Source organism: Stegodyphus dumicola, chromosome 3 (genome assembly GCF_044657685.1).
Source record: "Stegodyphus dumicola isolate Sdum_Otavi_A_Nest chromosome 3, ASM4465768v1".
NCBI lineage: Eukaryota > Metazoa > Arthropoda > Arachnida > Araneae > Eresidae > Stegodyphus > Stegodyphus dumicola.
In genome coordinates this window covers 134,462,835-134,486,680 of record NC_140770.1, presented here as the reverse complement: position 1 = coordinate 134,486,680, position 23,846 = coordinate 134,462,835, and the positions used below count along the sequence as shown (strand labels likewise).

General features: G+C 31.8%; 1 protein-coding gene across 1 annotated transcript in view; it reads right to left on the bottom strand.

Annotated features, from left to right (window-relative positions):
• The window catches only part of Alg10 (alpha-1,2-glucosyltransferase Alg10), a 32,829-nt gene extending 11,228 nt beyond the window's left edge, over positions 1-21,601 (bottom strand). The window contains exons 1-3 of the mRNA XM_035361612.2: positions 21,232-21,601; positions 13,528-13,707; positions 2,555-2,770 (exon numbers count right to left, since the gene is read on the bottom strand). Of these exons, the coding sequence (XP_035217503.1) occupies positions 2,555-2,770; positions 13,528-13,707; positions 21,232-21,375 (540 nt within the window). The 5' untranslated portion in view covers positions 21,376-21,601. The remainder of the gene's footprint in view (positions 1-2,554; positions 2,771-13,527; positions 13,708-21,231) is intronic.
• Between the last annotated feature and the right edge of the window lie 2,245 nt (positions 21,602-23,846).

The following is a 23,846-nucleotide window of genomic DNA, read 5'->3' as shown; positions in this document are numbered from 1 at the left end:
GAAACGAAGCAACTTACATTGAAAGAAATGTTTAATAAAGTAAACAAATAAATATTAAGCTTTTTCTTTTTGTAAATTTTGATACCCTTTAGATCATAATTGTTCTTTATTTCATAAATTACGGTTTCATCTTTTTAATTTTGTAATTTCTGCATGCCATCTTACCAGATTTAAACTGATGATCTATAATCCGGAAAAATCGATAATCCGGAATCGCCGAAGTCCCGACGAGTCCGGATTAACGACTCTTAACTGTATATATATATATATGTAATATTTTGGCAGTCGGGCACGTGAATGAAGCTTGGCAATCTGGTCACATCTGAATTCTGGACATTGTTGACATTGTTGTGGCTGAGTGTAAGGTGGCATCCAATGACGACACAGAAGGATTTAAATTTGTAACTCCATATCTTTATTCAATTCAAAAGTCAGATCATTATTCTGTACTAAATAAGATTAACTTTAAATTCACTGCGTCATAGTATTTAAACAAAGGGAGGTATATGAAAAGAGCTGAAGCATAGATCTTAACAGCAGTAGGGGGAGAAAGCAGTCTCTAACGCAAAATGGCGCGATTCTTCATTTATAGAAGTGGTTATATAATATGCTTGAATGTTCTCGAAAATACTGGTCTAGGGAGAAGATCCTGAAATTGCAAAAAGTTAATTAGAGGTTGCTTGTTTGCATAGAGCAAAGCCATTGTATTTTTTATATTTTACATATATTTAATAAAATCAATTAGTTTCTGCAATTGCCCACCAGCAGCCGAGCGGTAAAGTCGCTGAACACTGGTAGTTTGGTCCGAGGTTCAAATCCCGTGAACGGGCTGGCTGCATGGGTGTTTTCGTCGTTTTTCCCATGTGTAACGTGTATACGAGCCAGTTTCCCTTAGAGTCCTCCACAAAGGCATCTCTCTCCTTAGACAGATAGCCCTCAAGGCTTTGCCGTAATTAAATAACCTAACCTAGTTTCTGTAATTTATATGTCTGCAATATCAAGAACTCTAAATTTATTCCAAGAAAAAAGCCAGCCTGTTTGTGAGAAGAAAGGAATGTACACAATCAGTGAGTAGGATTCGCTCGAGTCTATATAACCAGAAATTACTAATCCAAGATAAGCTCTTGAATTCATTATACTCCAGAATTTACTTACAAGCTCAGTTCAGTTATGACCACCACATAAGTTAATAAAATACCACAGTACTCTCCTGTAGATTTTATATTTCATTTTCTGAAATATTTACCATTAGTCATGGCAAAATATTGTGCTATGTTAACACTGTGGTAGTGATAAAAAAGTGTTTCAATTCAAACATTTACTTCAGATTTGAAACCTGCTGCTCTGATAATAAATCTGTATGTCCATGTATCTGTGTGTTTTGAACAATATGCATATTCAAACAAATGAGTAAAATATAAAAAGATAGGGAACCATTTATATCAACTTATAAACCAAGAATAAATATCAGATTTACTTAAAAATTAATAATAACAATAATGAAAACATTAATAAAGTGAAATCTCTCATTACAATGCTCTTCTCAGAATGACCACTTCTGAAAATTACCCCTAAAGTTTAAAAAAAAAACATAATTTCACCACAGCACTGAACACATCTCTCTAAGACGAATACCTTCACAGACCACCAAAACATTTTAAACTGTTCGATGATATCTTAGAAAATTTTCATTATAAATTTTATTCATTAAAATTTTTCTCTGAGATACCTTAGCATTTGGGGAAAAACACAGTTAGTTTGATAGAGAATAAAATTTTAAGAACTTCTACATCATAAAATTAACAAAATGAAAAGTAATAGGTGAAAAAATATCAATAAAACTTTGAAATCCAAACATAAAAATAAATAATATTTAGATGTTTTTAAAATGTTTAACCTTCAATACTTTCCTGCTGACAATTTTTGACCAACAAAATCTGTTGCTAAATAGTGAGATTTAGTGCCAGTAATTGATAAGAGTGACATCACAACACATTTATAAGAGCTTCACCATGTTTTTTCTTTTTCTTTTTCTTTTTTTTTTTTTTTTTTTTTTGTAATACTGATTGATATGCCAGTTTACCAGTTTGTCAGTTTAGCTTTTGTAAAGAAAAATATACATAAATGACTATTCCTTTTCATTCAAAAACAGCTATTAAAATTTCACAACTACCTTGTACAGAAGAGCACTAAAGTATCTTTTTAAACTTAACAGATCCAGGCATTTAAAAAAGATTTAAAAAAGAAAAATGGGCATGCTGCAGGATGTCATTTGAAATGGGATAAGCGATGGTGATGATATGAGCTCGTATTTATTAAAGTTTTTTATATGTTATATTTGAAACTTTTACAAATTGATTATCTATCTAAATATGATCTATTCTTTTAAACTTCCACTAGAATGGCTGGTACAAACATGGCACTATTTCATCTAACTTAATGGTCAGTGTGAAAATATGCAAGTACTGTAAAATGGCTTAACTCAATTAATTATTATTTTAACCATTAAAGAAAGAAAAATGAAAAAAATAAAGGAATTAAAAGCTCAACTCACATAAAACACCCATACAATATTTGTCTGACGAAAGAAAATTGACAAAGCTCCAGCAATTGCAGCAGAGATGAAGCAATATTTCTTATTCCAGTAATACATTAATAATACAAAAAATACTGAACCACAATCTGTGTAGTACAGAAACGTAAAAAAATATAATACTGGAAACATTGATATGTTCATGGCAGAGAGAATTTTAAAACGTTCTTCATCCTTCTGAAAAAAAGAAAAGAAATTTATAATTAGAATAACAAAACATAACTGTAACAAGAATTAGAAATGCTGAACTTAAACAAGTAAAGTAATGTAAACTTTAAACAAAATTAAGTAAATGTTCTTAATGATTTTATATAAATCTAGTAAATATTATGCTAGGTTAAAAAAATGAATTTTCAAAACAGCAGCATAAAAATTCAAAATTATCTTGATGTTATTTAATTATATGCAATAATTAGGGTTACAAGATATCTGGGATTGACTTAGCAGTCCTAGCATTGTAATTATGTCAGGGGATGTATGCTGGATTAATGAAGAGTTTGGGATTTTTCAGTGCTTTATTACAAAAGTTGAACTAGCCTGTAGAAGAAATGGAGAAGAAGCATGTTACCAAAACAATGTTTTTATTAATATGAAGGTATATTTGGATAAAATCATTAATTTTTTGAATGTATGAGGACAACTGCACTTATAAAATGTGGCTTCATCTACATCTTCATAATAAACCTACTGCAGAATGGCCACAACTTACAATACAACATAGTAACCTCAGCAGTAAAGCAATATAAAAATCCAAATGCTATTTACTTAAAAAAAAGAATAAAGATTACAATGTTTAAACAATGAAAAGGTTTAAATGAATAATGTAAAGGCTTCGGTTCACAATGTTTCAAACTGTAAATATCATTAAATACATTATCAATATCAATTACTTTATTAAACCAAAAGATTAAAATATATGCTAGTTTGTAAATTAATGTTTTACTACCTACACTGCTAAAACAAAATTCAGCAATTACTAAATTTTGTTGCCAAAAATTTTCCATTTCGCAAAAGAAAAATCAATACTTTTCTGCTAACAGGTTTCCACTTAGCACCAGCCATAAACAGCAGCACAAAATCTAACTAAATGGAGCAGCCCTTACATAAAGCCTTATGAAAAAAATGAATTTGAAATATCATCATGCTGTTGGCAATGTATAAAATTCAGCATTCTATAGAATACCTAAGCATTTTATAGAATCCCAAAAACTGGCCAGCAATGTAAGAAATGATTAAATATTTCATACACTACCCAGGCATTCTACAGAATGCCAAATGACAAACAAGCAAAGCATGAAATACATCTCCATAATTATATACAATGCCTAGCGAAAGTACATAACAATTCATGAAATATATTGGCAGTCGTAATGAGTGTGACAGAATATAAGTCTCTGACTTGAAACTTCTGAAAGAATTTTAAAACTATACATGAGATCACAGTTCACTTTATGTTCTAAGAACTTAGAATCGAAGATATTCCAGACCATGAAATTCCTCTCCGGTAAGTTGCCACAGCTCAATCCAATGGAAGTGGCCAAGGATTCATCAAGTGTATGTGTAAAAGTACCGAAATATGAAATGTCTTTGTGTGAAAAAATAATGAAGTAAATTCAAAAAGTCATTCAAACCTACAATGTTGCAAAAAATAGGTAAATTTAAATTTACTTTTTATATGAACATTTTGTTTTCTTTAATAAGAAAGGTATAAGTTTGTTTTGTACAACTTTCACTTTTCTTTATGTATTTTTAATATAATTTTTTAAAGGCACTCATTATTGTTTTCAAAATAACATTTGTATTTTTGAAGCATGAATCTTTTTAAATAATAGCCTTATCATGACACTTTTTCCCATACTTTGCCAAAAAAGAGCATTTATCATTCTATAGAATGCTTGGGTATTGCATGCAATGCCTAGGTTAAGTATATAATAATTCTTATATTTCACATTTGGCCTAAAATCACCAGGCATTCTATAAAATGCTTCAGTATTCTATAGAATGCTGGAATTTCATACTTTGCTGGTAACATGTGTAATAAAATATAATACATATTTAACGTGCACAGCCTTCATATTGTGCATGTTTAAATACTGCATAGATGCTCATGGTATGATACGAATATGTTACCTTTAGTGCTTTTATATTCTTACAAATAAACAATCAGTACAATACTCATTTTTAAATAATACGAGGTGACACAGAGTAACAGGAATTTATGAAATGTGTAGTGGCTTTACTGTAGGAGAGAGACCTTGAGCAAATAAACACTCTGCTATTTTAGTAAACATGGATCAGTGGAACGGGCAACAGGCACAAATCCTAATTATTCACAAATCACACAAATCCTAAAGAAATTCATGAGTGCCCTTTACATGCTAGTTAGGTGACCGTATGGTGTACTGTTTCATTACATGGGATCAATGGACTTTATTTTTTCGAAAATGAACAGGGTATCATAGTAACTGTCAATGTGGATCATTACGTGGAGATGTTACAATCTTTTATTACACCTGAATTGAACAATTTTTCATATGTTCAAGAAACTTGGCGAGAATCATTTGGTAGCTGTGTGGTCTCAAGATTCAGTAATGTTCCCTGGCCCTCTAGATTGCCAGATTTGTCCATTTGTGAATTTTTCTTGTGGGGCTATCTCAAGAGTAAAGTGTACACGACCCAACCAAGAACACTGGATAGCTAAAACAGAGAATTCAGGATGAAATTCCAGCTGAGATGTTGCAGCGGTTAATGAGGAATCTCAACAGCAGATTTCAAGAATGCATTTGTACAGGAGGACGCCATCTAAAGGACATAACTTTAAAAAAAAATGATAAATTCCTTTTATGCTTATTAAATGGCAAGTTTTAAGGTTTCAATTACTATGAATAAAATTTTCTTCCTTCACTCTTAATTTTATTGGATTGTTAAAAAGTTTCTTTTTTTTTTTTTTTTTTTTTTTTTTTTTGTGTGTGTGTGTGTGTCTCCCTGTATATGGTTGCATTAAACATCAGATGCATAACTAACATAATCAATTTAAACATCAATTAAAAGCTTATTCATTAATAACAGATATTTAGGAAATTATTCTTAAATAAGAAAAAAATTCAATATGAGACATACTTTAGAATTTTATGAAAAATTTCTCAATCAAAAATAATGCTGGTTCTTGCATAATTCAGAATTGTAAACTAAATCAACTCATGGTTTTCAATACCAGATTTATCTATGTAAAAAAATTTAATTTATAATTATATTACTTTATTATGTTCTTCAGCTATAGACTGCCAATCACATAAGATGCCAACATATATTAATAGAGAACTGAAAATTTCTGAAAAATGGATTATAAACAAATACTCAGGGCCAGATGAACACCTTCACAGGCTCTAAGCATATGAAAGATTTTGATGTCCATCACAACTTTTTTTCATATCTTTTCTCTTTCTCAGTTGTATTCCATGGCAAAACTGACACTGAAAATTTTTTGGTGCCAATTACCTGAGGAATTCTTTTGTGATGTTCCTTTTCCTTGATGCCTTTACTGCTTAATTTTTAATCCAGCCCTGTCCATACTCTTCAAGTCTGAATATTATGAACCACGGATCTGTTAGAACTCTGCACAAACTGTGCTCTTGAAATGCAGTTTAAAAGGAATACTTTGGAATAATATTGGAGTTCACCAATTAATACGTTCCTAAAACTTATTCAAAGCACTAACTGTGCTCATCCTATTTTTGATGGTATACTTATGCGAGTCTGGATTTACTGCCCTTTTCTCAATCAAAACAAATTCAGAAATTGTTCGGATGCACAAGCAGATATACAAACTGCTATTAACAGCAAATTGCTGCAATGTGGTAAATGCTCATCCAATAAGCAGGAACAAAAAGTCCTTAATTTTTAATGAGTTATGCGAATATTAAATTCTGTTATGATTTCTTCAAAATAAAAAAAGAAACTGCTTTATGGGTGCAAGAACATATTAAAAAATTTTTAGGTTTGTGGGACATGAAAAGTTAGGGAACCCATAGTGAAGCCAATATTAAGGAATATATTCCAAATAATAAACACTTATTGTTTCAAGATACTATAAAGGAGTATTTATTTTACATTAGCTTTTGTAAAGAATTTTGAAGATGGAATAAAGCCAAGGCCCAAGATAAAATTACATACATAACTAACTAAAAATTCCAGTTCGAATGTATTTTTCACAAAAATATTTTTACTTTTAACCTTCCAATGGGCGTGCGTATGTGTGACATACACTAGATATTAATTTTGCATTTGTTTCATAGACCAAAGAGCGCTATGACCGCGTGTCCTTGGGTATTCTCTCCTCTTCATTCGCCCTGCTTTCAGTCGTCTGCTGGATTTCAAGGGGTTAATGGTAATCTGCAGATTTACTATTTGTATTCCAGAAATACATGCGACCATTGAAGTAAGTTTTTGTTATATCTAATTTCCGTTTTATTATAGAAAATCTTTATTCTTCTGCATCTAAATCTAATGATTTATAATTTTTGTGTGCATAATTACTTTTATTGATAAAATACAAGCACTGTATGCGTCACATATGTGCGACCATATATGATATTTTTGTTCTTTTAAGTTATGACGGATAAAAGTAAAATGCTCGACATGAATGACCCGAAGGATCTTGAGATTAGAAGAAATATGCTTTTATGTGACAGTGATGACGATGAGGACATTACTTTATGTGAAAGCATTACAGATCAAGAAGAGTGAATTTCAGAAAGAGAAGATGATTTAGAATCGGAGATAAGTGCAGAGAGCAATTCTGAAGAGGAAAATGATGATAATTCTTCCGAAGTGTATATAGCTCATCAAAAGAAAAACAGAAAAGTCATCGATTCTTGGTCATGACATAAAGAACCATTTATGAAAACTAAACGAGCGCCTCGTAACATATGTGTTCATGTTCCTGAAGTCATCGGTGAAGCTAAATATCTAACAGATATTTTGGATGTATGAAAATGCCTCTTTACTGATAGTATAATAGAAATCATCGCTGAAAATACTAATAAGTTTATTTCTTCTACGAGGTCTAATTATTCTTGTATAAGGGACAGCAGAGACACAAATAGAGCAGAAATAAAAGCTCCTTTGTGCATACTTTACTTAGCTCATATTTATCATGGTAACAGAGTTAATCTTGAGGAACTGTGGAGAATGGATGATTTTAAAGTAGTAATGAACTTGAAGAGATTTTTGTTTTTACTGAGAGCTTTATGGTTTCATGACATAAACACAAGATCAGAACGAAGAGGAGTCGACCGCTTGGCTCCAATAAGAAACATTTTTGAAAAGAGTGTCTCTAATTGCCAAAAGTGCTATTCATTTGGAAAGAATGTCACAATCGATGAGAAATTAGAAGGATTTCATGGAAGATGTGATTTCATTCAATACATTCTCAAAAAACAAACAAATATGGTATAAAAATTTATGCCATGGTAGACGCTCGTATGTTTTACACATAAAATGTGGAAATTTATGCTGGAGCACGGCCAGATGGTCCTTTTTACATAAGCAACAAACCACAAGATGTTGTAAAAAGGTTGACAGAACCTATTCAAAACTATGGAAGAAATGTAACCACAGACAACTGGTTTTCAAGTTTTGAGTTAGTACGAGATCTAGATGAAAAAAAAAAATTGTCATTTGTAGGTACTTTGAAAAAAAAATAAACCTCAAATTCTGAAACAGTTCAAGCTGACAAAAACTCGGTATCCCAATACAAGTCTATTGATTTCAAGTCTTCATGATGACTTAGCAATAAATGAAGATACACAGGACCAAAAAAAGCCTGAGCTTATCAAATTTTACAATCGTACCAAAGGAAGTGTCGACACAGTGGACAAACTCTGTGCTTCCTACAATATTGCCAGGAACACCAGGTATTGGCCTCTTGTAGTTTTCTTCTCTATGCTGAATACAGCACCAATAATTCATTCAATGAATAATAGTGAAAAATTATTAAGAAGGCAATATCTTCAAAAGCTAGCAAATGCTCTTGTAAAGGAAAACGTTGAAAGAATAATTTTGCTCTGAATAATTTATTTTTTATAATAGTGTATCTAGGAAATACGCAAGACCTTTCTTGTTGGTCTAGAAGGCGAGCTCGCTGGAAGGCTAAAATATAAGCATATGAGAAAAATGTAGATGCTCAAGCAAAGTAACAGAATTATAAAAATTATTTTATCTTTTAAGATAATCAAAAATATATACATTGCATGTTTGTGCAGGAACATATGCTACCACACTGATGCTTAAACGTATGCCATTTATCAGGGAAGAGATAATAATAAGCCAAAGCTAACTTTTCAGAAAAAGAACGTTATGGGCTACTAGTTGACCATCACTGGCATAAATCACCTTCTGAATGGTTTAAAACACCAGCTCTTAATACACAGGCTAACACTCAACAGAAAAATTATTACTCCCACTAATACACAGCCCATTTAAATGAAATTTAGCAATATTAGCAGTCCTCCTTCCCCCTAAAAAAGGAGATAGGGGTGGGGTTTATTTATTTATTACTTCAATATTAACTTAAGACATCAACAGCATTAACAACCAAGTGCATATCTGCTTTGTGTACCTTCCCCCTTCCTTGAAACAGTTTTTCTATAGAAACTTTTCACAGACTATGTTTCTTTGTGTTACATTAATTCTTAACGCATTTCCTAGATTTTTGAAGTTATGAAGCAGAAGCAAGATTTCCAGGTATTACAGTGTTTTGCAAAAACTGTGAGTGTTTTAATTCTTACACACTGAAACTCTATAGATTATGGAAGCTATAGAATGGAAAATGTAATGTTAACAACAACAAACAGTTTGGTAAAATAAGAATTGAAAATTACTTCAAAAGAAGTTATTCACCTTCTTATTTAGCAGAGAATAACAATCTAATGTGATTTTGAATGGATCTGCCAAAATAAATATGAAAAATTTATGTATCAGAAAATACAACAACAGTAACAACAAATTTTCTTTGCCTTATTGCAAGCCATAGAAAAAGACTTCTGTTCTACATACCATAACTACCAACCTTGAAATATAAAAAACTGGTAGATTTTCATGTTACAATTGAGAGCTGCTGGGAGATTTTTTTTTATGCTGCATGGCAACAACATTTAAAAAGAACTCCAAACTGACATGTAATCACTTTAATGCATGAATCAGAATATTGAGACATTTGTGATGCTGGTATAAACTATATAAATATTTAGGCTGATCTTTGGAATATGGTAACTGGTAGTTTGGCGACATTTTGGAGGCGATAAAGGTTACTACCTAGGACTTTGGTAATAATGTGAGAAGTACTCAGATCTGATTACGCATTATTTTGTGTGAGGGAAATGAGAGATCATGAGATACGTCATGTGACATTAATGGACGAATTACAGTTCTTTAATCGGAAAAGGGGGGGAATTTGGAAAACTGTAGTACTATATTATTTTGTATTAAGCTTCATTGTGTGTTGTGTGAAATAGTGGAAGTGCGCGTGCCACGTAATGAAGATTCTGAAGATTAGGTAAGTTAGTATTTTTAATCATTTGAGGATATTATTTTTATGCATTGTTCTAAATGTAAGAAGTAAATAAAATAATATGATATTATTGGAAAATTGTTATTAGCAATGATTTAGTTTAAAGTAATTAGGATTGTAATCTAATTTTTATTAATTTAATGTATGTGCTTATTTATATTTTAAGTAGTGTTTTTTAATTTAATTCTATTTTAATTTAATGATCGTGATTTTGTGAGTTATATGTTTGTAGTATTTTGGAATATGTTTGAGTAGAATACGTTGAGTATTTTCATGCATTTTCGTGAAATTTTTCTAATTTATGAGAAATCAGCAGTGTACATGGATATAGTGAAGAGTGTGCACAATGCCATTTTGTGCAATTCTGGGATGTTTTTTTAAGTAAAAATAATTCGACGTGTACATGGTTTAGTGATATTTTAATTAAATGATAGTTATTTTGTGAATTTTATGTTTGTAGGAATTTGGTATACGTTTCAGTTGAAGTAAACGTGCATGGAAATAATTTAAATATTAAGTATTTGTAACCATTGGTAATGTTAGCGGTATGAAATCGTTGGTGAAGTTTATAATATAATAGATAATTTAGAGGTAAAAGTTTTTGGATATTTTATTTATTTTATACGTGGAAATGTTCATCTTTGGAAAGGGTGTATATACTTTTTGCAATCAGGTAATTTCATATATGTTCTTTTTACTGGATTTAAAGATTCACAAAATTTTCATGCATTTTCGTGAAATTTTTCTAATTTATAAGAAAAAATCAGTGTACATGGATATAGTGAAGAGTATGCGCAATGCCATTTTTGTGCAATTCTGGGATGTTTTTTTAAGTAAAAATAAGTCGACGTGTACATGGTTTAGTGATATTTTAATTAAATTATAGTTATTTTGTGAATTTTATGTTTGTAGGAATTTGGTATACGTTTCAGTTGAAGTAAACGTGTATGGAAATAATTTAAATATTTGACACTAAGTATTTGTAACCATTTGTAATGTTTGTGGTATGAATTCGTTGGTGACGTTTATAATATAATAGATAATTTAGAGGTAAAAGTTTTTGGATATTTTATTTATTTTATACATGGAAATGTTCATCCATGGAAAGGGTACATACTTTTTCGCGATCAGGTAATTTCATATATGTTCTTTTTACCGAGTTTAAAGATTCACAGAATTTTTTTGCATTTTTGTGCAAATTTTTGTAATTTATGAGAAAATAGCAGTGTAGATGGATAAAGTTAAGAGTGTGTGCAATGCCATTTTTGTGCAATTCTGGGATTTTTTTTAAGTAAAAATAAGTCGATGTGTAAATGGTTTATGTGTATGTGCTATTCTGAAAAACGTGCAAGGAGTTTGCGATTGTGCCCTTTTTCCCAATTTTGCAGTTAATATTTGTCATGATTAAGCAGTTTTGTTACATAAAATTTGTAGCATAAGTATAATTCGGCTAGTAGATTGTTGGAAAAAGCGTTCAGGAAATAAAAAGAAAAGAAACATGTCTTTACTTCGTGAAGACAAAATGGCGGCGAAAAAAAAATAGAGGGTTGCTGTAGCAGAGTTGGTCGCCAAATTTTCACCAAAAAATCGCCAAGTTACCATAATCCAAAGATCAACCAATATTTAATTCAATATTCTAAATTTTATACTTTAGACTAATTTCATTTTGGGTTTATTATGCTTTTTACTGAGAAAAACCCGAGCAGGGAACGAAAGCTCGCATTATTTTTTTTTAATGTGATGGAAATAAAATTAATAATGAATGTACTTACATGAATATGTATGAATAAACTTAAGAATGTAACATATATTGATGTGAAACAAAATTAAACACAAACATTAACAATAATTAAACATTGGTTGAATCTTCATAAGTAGATCTACCAATATCTATAATAGAATATGAAAATTCAGATCAATAAGAAAAATTACACTGCAAATCGCTAGGAAGGGGAGAATGAAATTAGCATATTTACAATTCCATTAATTTAAGATATTTAATTAAATGCTGTGAATAATTTTCCAGTAAAATTTCATTATCGAGTCTGTACGAAACTGTAGCAAAAATACATAAGTAAAAGCACTAAACCTAGCAAATGCAATCACTTGATCACCATTGCATTTTATCAATAACTCAATAGTGAAATGGTACTGGCAGAAAAGAATCCTATAATAAGAAGAAAGGTTTAAAAACATAAAATTGAACTGAAGGATTGAAAAATCACCTTCCTTACAGCTGTGATATTCATCTAGTTTTGATGTAAGCAGATATCTATTGAATTTTGAGAACTCCAACTAAATATGAACCGCAATGCATCTATAGACTAGAACAGTTACATGCATAAGGTGTGCCATAGCTTTAATGGCACACCTTATGCATGTAACTATGGATATGATAAGATTACTGAAGTACACAAAAACCTTTTCACTGGAAGAAAAAACGTTTGGTATGTTCCACCACAATGGAAAAATTTTATTAAATGTCATGAAGGAAAATATTTGTTAGGTAGAGGCGAGCGAACTTTTTTCTTTATGTGCATGTGTATTAATTATGCTGGCGCAGCTGTCTCTTCTCCCAACACATCTGTCATTCAAGCGTACGGAGATGGTGATAGACTAATGCTGTGTGATGGTCAATATAATTTGCTGTGTGCACTTTTTATTCAATATTTGTGTAAATAAAGTGTGTTGTCCTAAATCAATGGCTTCTTTACTCTAAATATGGGCCTCTAAACAATAAATGGTAGCAGATCGTGGTTTTGATCCAGGAGATTTGGTCATAAACGAGGTTGGCAGCTATGACATATAAATTATGGATTTACAGTTAGACACAAATAATACAATGCATAGAAAATTACTTTAAATACTCAGCTGAAATTATACCTTTCTTCTTCTTTTTTTTTTAATATTTACAGTACAAAGTCCAAGATACTGACACATTGGCACTTCAGTAATTTTGGATTTGGAATTTTTCTGATCATCAGATCCAGATTTTAGATCATTCCGGATACTAGACATCTGGATTTCAGATTTTGTAGTTTATTTATTTTTTTGCAATCTTAATTAAATACAAGTAGCTAATTATCCTAAAATGTAGCAGTTCCTGTGCTATCAGAAATGAATCTAAGCAAATAAGAATACAAAAGATTCAGTTGAAAATTTGAGGCATGACACATAACAGAAGTAAGCTATTAGAGTATACAAATTTATCTAATGAAGAGAAATATTTCTTGCTTAATTGTTACATAACTAGAGACAATAAAGTCAAATAACCAGAGATAATTATTATACACAAATTATGACATGCAGAAATAACATACAATACAGTACGATTTTTTTTTTTTTTTTTTTTTTTTCTTATTACCAGGTGTTGCAAGCAGAGAATCTTGTAGAGTAAAAAGAAATTTCCAAATGTGAAGAACAGGTTGGTGATTCGAAAATATTCAATTTTTCTCAGATCATATTCAATTAACTTGGATAAAGGAATCAGTATTGTTACACTTGACAAATACAGTCCAGGAGGTGTGGTTATTTTAGGATCCCACTAAAAGAAAAAGAAAATGCATAATGTTTCAAATGCATAATTTTGTCACAAAATCACATGGGCAAGAATTCATTAATAGTACAAATAATGAAAGTGAAATATTTCAGGAAGTATAATTAACACTAGAAGTACCTACATGCTTATAATTACTCTTTTCCTGAAAAATTTAAACAAAGATTAGAGTACATTCATTAGGAAGGGTTGTAAAAGATGTTAGTAAACAAAAATTTATATTACCACTTTGACATCCACATGTGGGATAATTCCCCCCCCCCTACCACTAATATCAATACTGTTCTCTAAATCTTCTGCATCGCTTGGCAGCAGTTTTTTACTCCAAGTATTTCAAAGGAGTCTGAAAATTCTACATCATTCAAATCTTCAATAAAATAATCTTCTTTTTCTTTAGAATCTTCACATTCAATTAGAACATTGGATAAACTTTCTATGCAGTCATCTTGCAGCAACATTTTACTTCTTGCTGTATCATTACCAAAGAATTTCATTTCACTAGGCACTTCCTGACTACCAGTAACTTTGGGGTAGAGTAGACTTTAAGGTACTCCTTTTATTATGGCAAAGTTGTTGTTTGATTTATCGCCAAGTTGTTGTTTAATTTGTGGTAGCCTGAGCAGTTGAATGTTATGGAAACCCTATTGTGTCGTAATCGGGTACATGATTCTGGGAAATTTTGAATCATGGGATGTTTTGTAAGCGATTTTGTGGTGTGTGTTGGTTTGATTCTTTAGACGGTAGAATGGCCGAATATAGTAAGATTAATTTGAAACGAAAGGTGAAAAGAGCTTTAATTGACTAGTGTGTAAATGAAGGTTTACTGAGTAGCCATTATAAGTGTCCTGTATGTAGGAAGGATATGCGTCTAGTTGAATGTAAAAACTGCTTCGATGGATTTGAATGGGTTTGTAGGAAGAAAGGTTCAGACGGTCACTATCTGAAGCGTTCGATCAGAAAGAGTACCTGGTTTGAAAAAAGTAATTTGAGTATGATTGATATTTTGATTTTTATGTGGCTCTGGGTGTACGAAGCGAACTCGAAAATCATAGTGAGTGAATATTTGCTTTAGGTAGTGCTTAAACGTATAACATGTTTTTCCTTTTTTATGTTATTTTATTGTTTGGTTTAAAATGTATTTTATTGAGATTATGTATTTTTTGCTTGCCTATATTGTAGAATTTGGTGCTCCTTTCACTTTTTAAGTGAAAATATATCGATGTGTACATGGACAAAGTAAAGGGAGTGCGCCATGCAAGTTTGTGCAATTCTGGGATTTTTTTTTAAGTGAAAATAGGTCGACGTGTACATGGATAAAGTTAAAAGAGTGCGCAATGCCATTTTTGTGCAATTTGGGGATTTTTTTTTAAGTGAAAATAGGTCGACGTGTACATGGATAAAGTTAAAAGAGTGCGCAATGCCATTTTTGTGCAATTTTGGGATTTTTTTAAGTGAAAATAGGCCGACGTATACATGGATGAAGTCAAAGGAGTGCGCAATGCCATTTTTGTGAGATTCGGGGATTTTTTTTTTTAAGTGAAAATAAGTCGATGTGTACATGGATCCCGATTTTGTGCAATCGTTTGTCTTGGTATTTTGGCTTCGTGTAGCGACGATTTTTGGCACAAAAATCGCCGCTTAGCAAGCCAAAATAATGAGTCAAGGAATTGCACAAAATCGGTATCCATGTACTGCCAAAAATTGCCAAGGGGTACCCTAAACTATACTTTTACCGCAACTTTGATTTTAACAGTCAGTATAACCGTGTTTACTGAATATTTTTGCATATATATGTAAAATTTGGAAATCCCATGTTTGTCCATAAATAACACAACACATATTTAAGTACATGTGGATTTACACTTTTAAACTTTAGCCAGCATTTTTTCCCTCCATTATGAGCATTTATTGTTGTTGTAATGAACTGTAATGGTACTGTGGATTTTGCCAACCGATGAAATAGAGAGTAATAGATTTCTTAAGAACTATGGTATTCTGCCCAACAATACAGAATGGAAAAATCGATGAGGCTATACCAATGCAAAAATCTATGGTATCTATAAAAATGCAAATGTCTGTGAGGCTGTATTTAATAAAGGATCAAACTTTGTCTAAATGTAATGCCAAAAACTGCAAGCAAAGTGTTAGAATGAGGGTCAAAAACCAGTTTGAAAATAATCATATCTAATTTATAATAGATATCTGCTTTATTTATTAGTCAAATTTTTTGAAGTAGAATTGGGATTATCCCCATATAAAACTAATTAATTTAGCTGCTGGTTTAATTACATCTAATAAATGCATATGCTTTCTACGAAAAAGAAAAATGTACAAAAGTAGGTGGCACTGCATGCATTGATGAAAACGACAAGAGTCTATTTATGAAATATTCATGAAACATAATATACTAAATCCTTCCATATCAGTGGACTTTTTGAAGAATTTGATAACACATAACAAAAGATACTTTTATGGTGACTGTTCCAGACAGAAGTACAGGAATGTTGATAGAAGAAACCCAAAAGAATTTACCTCATAATAAAGAAAACTTTTATATTGACCATTGCAATCAAAAATGCAGCAATATTGATGGAAGAAATTGAAAAGAACATCAAAGAACTAGCATCTTCTCCAATAGTTGGAAGGGATACAACAGTTATGAACTGTGAGAAACTGACTATGAAGCGTGGAAAATAAACCATAAATATAATTTGTGGATCCAGTAAGGTTTGGTTTGGCTTTGTTCATTATGGTAAAGCACACTAAAACTATCTTCCTAAGGGAAGAAATGCCTTCATGGAGGATTTTTGAAGTGAAACTGGCTCATATACGCATTACACATAAAGAAAGCCAGAAAAACGCCCATGCAGCTAACCCATTTGCCTGGATTTGAACCCAGGCCGGAGCTACCAGTGTTCAGTGATTTTACTGCTCAGCTGTTGGTGGGCTGGATCTAAAAAATGGAATCATATACAACATGTTAAATAACACTGAAATTAGGTGAACCAGAGAAACTGGGCAGAAAAGCCAGCAAGCAAGAGCCGGTTTCAATGAAATTCCAAGGGCAAAAGCAAACATGAACTGACTGTAAAATTGTAAATATCGTCCATAAATATTTTTTGTTTTCCCACAAATATTTTAAATTTTTTATAAAAATACTTCAGCTCATTACTATTTGTGAACAGAGTTACTATTTGTGAACTTGTAAGCCATAAAGTTAGCCAAGCACATGTTTTGCACCATAGTCATCAATGTTTAGTGAGCGTGTAGATCAGTTATTTGTGAGCATCAGAAAGTACCTTTCAATTATTAAATTATTTCCTAAAAATTAGAAATTGGTAAGTCACATATACAAGCGATATACCACAGGCCTCAAGCACCAACCTTTAATGCTTTACACATGACACTAACTTGAAAATTCTAATCTTCATCTGATATTCTACACATGACACTAACGCAGCAACAAAAGAATTTATTTGCTAGCTTTACGCAATACCAATACAGTGCCAGCTGATGCCAAATTTGGAGGTGCAGAAAGAAATCGTAAAGCAAAATGTGAAGCCAGTCCATCAGCAACCAGAATTAGGACGAAACTACTAAGCAGTGGTTTTTATTATTTCATTATGCTATCCCAGACTATAGAGTAATTAGTGAAGGTTGAATGCTAATCCAAAATGCAAAGTACTTATTTAATTCTCATAAAATGTTTGTTTCTTTAAGCATAAGATTTCCCCCCTTTTTGATGGTGTATTATTAACTGGCTTTTAGGCACATTCTTGTTAATGAGATGGTTACACGAATAAGCCTAGTTATAAGTAAATAGCAATGCTTCTCAGAAAACATACCAGTTAATGAAAACAATGGATAGTCAAAAATCAAAGAATTACCACATAAATAATGGTTGTTTGAGCACTGTATTTTTCCTCTTAAGAATGTGTAACACAGACCCTTCACAGGATTGACTGGGGGGGCAACCTAAGGTCCTCCGGCTAGGGCCTGTACCTAGACAGACTCAACTTCTGGGGTAAATAATCAGTCTTCACAGTGACTAGAACCATCGTTTATACGATGGTAGATTCAGGCTTGGCAGGAACCATATGATAGTATGGTACTATCTTGTCTGCCCCTTGGTTGTGGGTATGCTACATGGTCAAGATTTCGAAGGTTGGCCGTTGAGGTTGGCTCGCTCTGGCACAGACCCTACTGACCTGTGTTCTCTTTGTTGACAATTGCATCACTAACTAAATATTATTTTTGCTTAGACGTTGTGAATTTATGTTCCCCTGGGTTAATCAGGAGGGGTTATGCCACCTTGGATTGCCTCTAAGGGTTGGGACATTTTACCCGTATTAAGGCAACTTACTATGTTAATCATGTCTGGAGGCCCTTGACTGATTTGACTATGGTAATTACTATTTCTTAAATATCCAACCATAAATACTATACTGGCACAAACATGACATAATGTTTATTTTAATGAAATATTTTTTAAAATCATATTCATTTTAATACATGGCCTAACAATTAAACATATCATAATTATTTATCCTTTATCACTTATATTAAAAGAAAACACATTTACTCGATTTTACCTCAAGATATGATGTTTACACAATATAATTACCTTTTTCATACATTATGCTTGAATGTATGAATATATGAGGCATCTTTAGTTATGAATATACGTTACACTTCAGCATAGCTGCGTATGGATGCAAGAATATCTTGGGTAATTTATATGCCCGTTCCCTTTTTATTTCTCTCCTTATATAGCATTTACTTAAAACATTAAAAAAGGCAGGTTTTTTTCCTCATTGTCAACAACAGTTAGTTCATAGAATTTACAAATTGCTTTATAGTCTCTTATTTAAAAAAAAGCAGAAGACATAAAAAGTCAACGTTGATCTTTACAATATGGTAACTGGTAGTTTGGCGACATTTTGGAGGCGATAAAGGTTACTACCTGGGACTTTGGTAATAATGTGAGCAGTACTCAGTTCCGATTACGCATTATTTTGCGTGAAGGAAATGAGAGATCATGGAATATGTCATGTGATATTAATGGACGAATTACGGTTCTTTAATCAGAAAAGGGGGCAAATCAGGAAAAAATGTGGAAATTTTGTATTTAGCTTTATACTGTGTTGTGTGAAACAGTGTTGTTTAATATTTGGATCCCATGGCCCTAACTAAAGTTAATTCGAAATGGGTATTTAGGCATTGTGATAAAGAGAAGTTTGCTTTTTATTTAGCGGAGGAAGTATGGAGGAAAAATTCGCAGAAAAAATCTTTCAATAATTTTATTGAATGAATTAGAAAAGTGTATCCGCCACGTAATCAAGATTCTGAAGAAGATTAGGTAAGTTAGTATTTTTAATTATTTGAGGATATTATTTTTATGCATTGTTCTAAATGTAAGGTGGAAAGGAATTTGGTATTATTGGGAAAATTGTTATTAGCAATGATTTAGTTTAAAGTAATTAGGATTGTAAGGTAATTTTTATTAATTTAATGTATGTGCTCATTTATATTTTAAGTAGAGGTTTTGAATTTAATTATATTTTAATGAAATGATAGTTATTTTGTGAATTTTATGTTTGTAGGAATTTGGTATACGTTTAAGTTGAAATAAACGTGCATGGAAATAATTTAAATATTTGATACTAAGTATTTGTAATGCTAGCGGTATGAATTCGTTCGTGACGTGTATAATGTAATAGATGATTTAGAGGTAAACGTTTTTGGATATTTTATTTATTTTATATGTGGAAATGTTCATATTTGTAAAGGGTAAATACTTTTCCGCGATCAGGTAATTTCATATATGTTCTTTTTACCGGGTTTAAAGATTGAGAAAATTGTCATATATTTTCGTGAAATTTTTCTAATTTATGAGAAAAAAGCAGTGTACATGGATATAGTGAAGAGTGTGCGCAATGCCATTTTTGTGCAATTCTGGGATGTTTTTTTAAGTAAAAATAAGTCTACGTGGACATGGTTTAGTGATATTTTACTTAAATGATAGTTATTTTGTGAATTTTATGTTTGTAGGAATTTGGTATACGTTTAAGTTGAAATAAACGTTCATGGAAATAATTTAAATATTTGATACGAAGTATTTGTAATGCTTGCGGTATGAATTCGTTGGTGACTTGTATAATGTAATAGATGATTTAGAGGTAAACGTTTTTGGATATTTTATTTATTTTATATGTGGAAATGTTCATATTTGTAAAGGGTAAATACTTTTTCGCGATCAGGTAATTTCATATATGTTCTTTTTACCGGGTTTAAAGATTGAGAAAATTGTCATGTATTTTCGTGAAATTTTTCTAATTTATGAGAAAAAAGCAGTGTACATGGATATAGTGAAGAGCGTGCACAATGCCATTTTTGTGCAATTCTGGGATGTTTTTTTAAGTAAAAATAAGTCGGCGTGTACATGGTTTATGTGTATGTGTTATTTTGAAAAACACGTAAGGAGTATGGTATTGTGCACTTTTTCCCAATTTTGCAGTGAATATTTGTCATGATTAAGCAGTTTTGTTTGATAAAATTTCTAGCATAAGTGTAATTCGGCTAGTAGATTGTTGGAAGAAGTGTTCAGTAGATAAGAAGAAAAGAAACATGTCTTTACTTCGTGAAGACAAAATGGCGGCGGGGGAAAAAAAAAACAGAAGGTTGCTGTAGGAGAGTTGGTTGCCAAATTTTCGCCAAAAAATCGTTAAGTTACCATAATGTAAAGATCAACCAAAGTCAATTCTGCCTTCATCAGGATTCAATCTTCCAGCTGCTAACTTCACATGTTAGTGATAATAAAACAACATAAAAAAATAACACATAAATAAACAATAAAAATAACACATAAACGTATTACAATCAATATTTAGTAAAACTACTCATAATTTATATGATTGGTACAAAATACCTCCTGCTCTTAAAAGCACATAAAATCCATTTTCACTGTGACCACTCATTTTATTAGCCTTTTTCTGTAGGATGTGATGGATCATTTAATAACTACCAATTATCAAATTTATTGAATATCACTGAGAATACTATTTTCTAATGTAATCACATCCACAGTAACTCAGAATTGTCTGGAATCATTAGTGGTCATCTCAAAGATTCACTTCATAAATTTCTTCTATCAGCAGTAACAATTTAAATGTTTTCACTTCCGAAACTATATTTCTTGTTAATTAAAAATTTAAATCATTTATCGAATTCCATAGTTTCACATCAACGTGTTTATATTCCTATGTTTTAGTTTCTAGCGTGTTTTCTAAATTAAAAGTGCAGAAAATATTGATAAATACTAACTTGAATAAAAGTAGTTTTTATATTCATAAACTAAAACTAAATAAAGGGCTAACAGCCCCCCCCCCGAAACTATGAAATTCCCCACACACACACACACTTGCTGAGAACTCTGTCTACGGGAATTAAAATTTAGATATAACAAAAATACATAATTTAAGTTCATATCTATTTGGAAACAAAGTTTCTTACTTCAAAAAAGGAGCCATTGTAATATTTCAGCGCCTGAGGGTAGTGGAAAATTTCATCCATGTATGGTTTACGTACAAAATAATTAACGATAAAAAATATTAAGCATGTGAAGAAAACGAAAACACATGTAAGTGTTTTCAGCATTGTGACACTTTTTAAGGCAATTTAACTAAGACCAATCTTTTTTCTGAAATGGATAAGATCTCATTTCAAATCATATTTACACGCTTATATGATAGTTACAATTTTAAAGTTCATATCTCACGTAATCGGCAAGATAAGCAACTAATTTCTTATTTCTTGTTTTTCAGCAAAGAAGCCATATGTCTGTTTCGCACCCGCTAGGTCTTTTTTCCCACTGGACCAAAAATCACACTTGCTATGCAGAAAAAGCAGCTAGAAAGAAAGCAATTTTGTTTGATCAAGGATTAAGGAAGTTCATACTACGGAGTTCATAGGCAGAATTACGCCTGTACCTCCACATCATCGAAAGAGATTAAGTTATCATAAAAAGGGGAGTTCATCAAATAAGGTAAAAATTTTGAAAAATTTTCAAAGCCTTTAGAATTAAATGCCTTCGCACTGAGAAAAAGGTCAAAACTCAGAAGCACTAATTTTGCGTCGAAAGTAAGAACCAGAATAATTTAGGTAGGGATAGTCATCATAAAATATTTTTTACTAGGAAAATAGAAAGGTAGATGTTTCCTTGACTCGTTGATATTCTTGCTGCGATTGTCAACAACGCGAATTGCGAAGAACGCGCAGGGAAATGTCAATGACTTGGGGGAGTAGCTAGAGCGGGGCAAGGGGGACATCTGTCCCCGGGCGCAGAATCCAAGGGGCACCAAACTGATGTTACGACATTTTAGAATTAAATGTTTTCCATCCTTGGCAAGCAATAGGTGGCGCGAAGTCTTCATTTGTCCCTAGGCGCAGAAAACCCTAGCTACGACTCTGACTTGACACTACCGTTTCTTCAAGGCAATTTTGTTTGAGAGTAATAATAATTGCATAGCAATTGATACGAATCTTTCTAAGGAACAGATAAAAAAGTGAGTTTTAGAAAAGGAATAGAATAAAGTCCGAACTTGAAATATGAGCCTGAATTAAATATTATCATAAAAATTAACGGAGCCGTAGTTAGGTTTTTCAGCTACCAGGAAAAATTTAAGATTTCCTGCCGCCCCCCTCCTGTTTGCTAAAAATGGAAAAAATGTATTCTGAAATTTCGTAACATCAGTTTGGCGCCTCCTGAATGCCAGAGAGGGGCGCATCTCTTAGTTAATATTAATTACCAAAAAAATATGGCTCCGAGTCAGAGAAAGAAGATAGAAACAGAAGTGAGAGAGATTAATAATTCCTAATGTGCAATGAACAATATGTCAATATTGTTTAAAGTCGGCGCAAAAGCTGATGCTACCGGTGCGTCAGCACAGGATGGCAGAATTTAAGGCGGCAATTTTTTTTTTTTTTTTTTTTTCCCAAATTTAGAGAAGCTTTAAGAAGCAAAACTTTAGGATGGCAAACGTTTTAGGATTTAGAAAAAGTAATGGGCAGCAAAATTTAAGGAAGACAAAATTTTTGTAGAGGCAATGGACAGTAGTATTTAGGATCCACAAAGATTGCACCTGGCGTTAAAATGTCTAGCCGTGAATATTGAAAAAACTCCTGTGCTTTTTCATTTGATTATGACGTCTATTACGTAGTCTTGTAAATGTGTAGTGTGCTAAGTCAGCTGTTGAACTGAACTCTTTCTAGTATTAAATTAAAAAATTCAGAAAAAGTTCAGCAACTCCATTTTCAGCTGGCGTAAAGTAAGATCACACTACCGCTCACTATCTTCCGTGCTAATTTTTTTTTAAATCTAAAGGTGAATTGATTCGCGTATTAACATAACATACCCATCTATGAAAAGGACCCTTAAATTATAAGAAATTTAGGAATCAGGATGCTTCATTTCGGTAACTGAGCGCTCCTGAAAATGTTTCTCATCAGGACAAAAACCGATGCAACGTGTCCTTGAACCAGATGAAGGCGTTTGCAGAGCCAAAAAAAGGGGATGCATGCACTTTGATATCAAATTTAAATCTATTTAGGAAATTAAACTTATGCTGAAAAATGAAAGCGAAAAAATTGCATAATAAGTAATTTACATAATATAAACAGTGTTATTAACTACAGCAAAAGATTTCAACGTACACTGACGAAGTTCAAGGATAAAACAGATTTTCAGAACCCCAAAGAAAAGCATTTCCCAAATTAACAGTGAAGGAGAGCTAGACTGAATAACTATATGATCTGATGACTAATCACCTAACTGAATAACTATATGATCACTAAATTTAGAGCACAAACAGCCCACAAAACAAAAATGCCCTAGAATTTCTACTTCAATGCGATATTTAAATTTTTTCACTTCCAAATTCTCTGCGTTGTACTATAGTTGACTGCTCATATCCAGAAAGACAACAATCACTTTTTTGCCCAAATGATTGAATATTGCTTTGTATAAGTGCCAACCTCTGACGTCATCAGCTTCCGGATTCCAGTTATTTCGTAATCACCTTCAAGATTCGCGTTGGAAATTGTTTTCCCCCAATAAATTTTTAAGATGA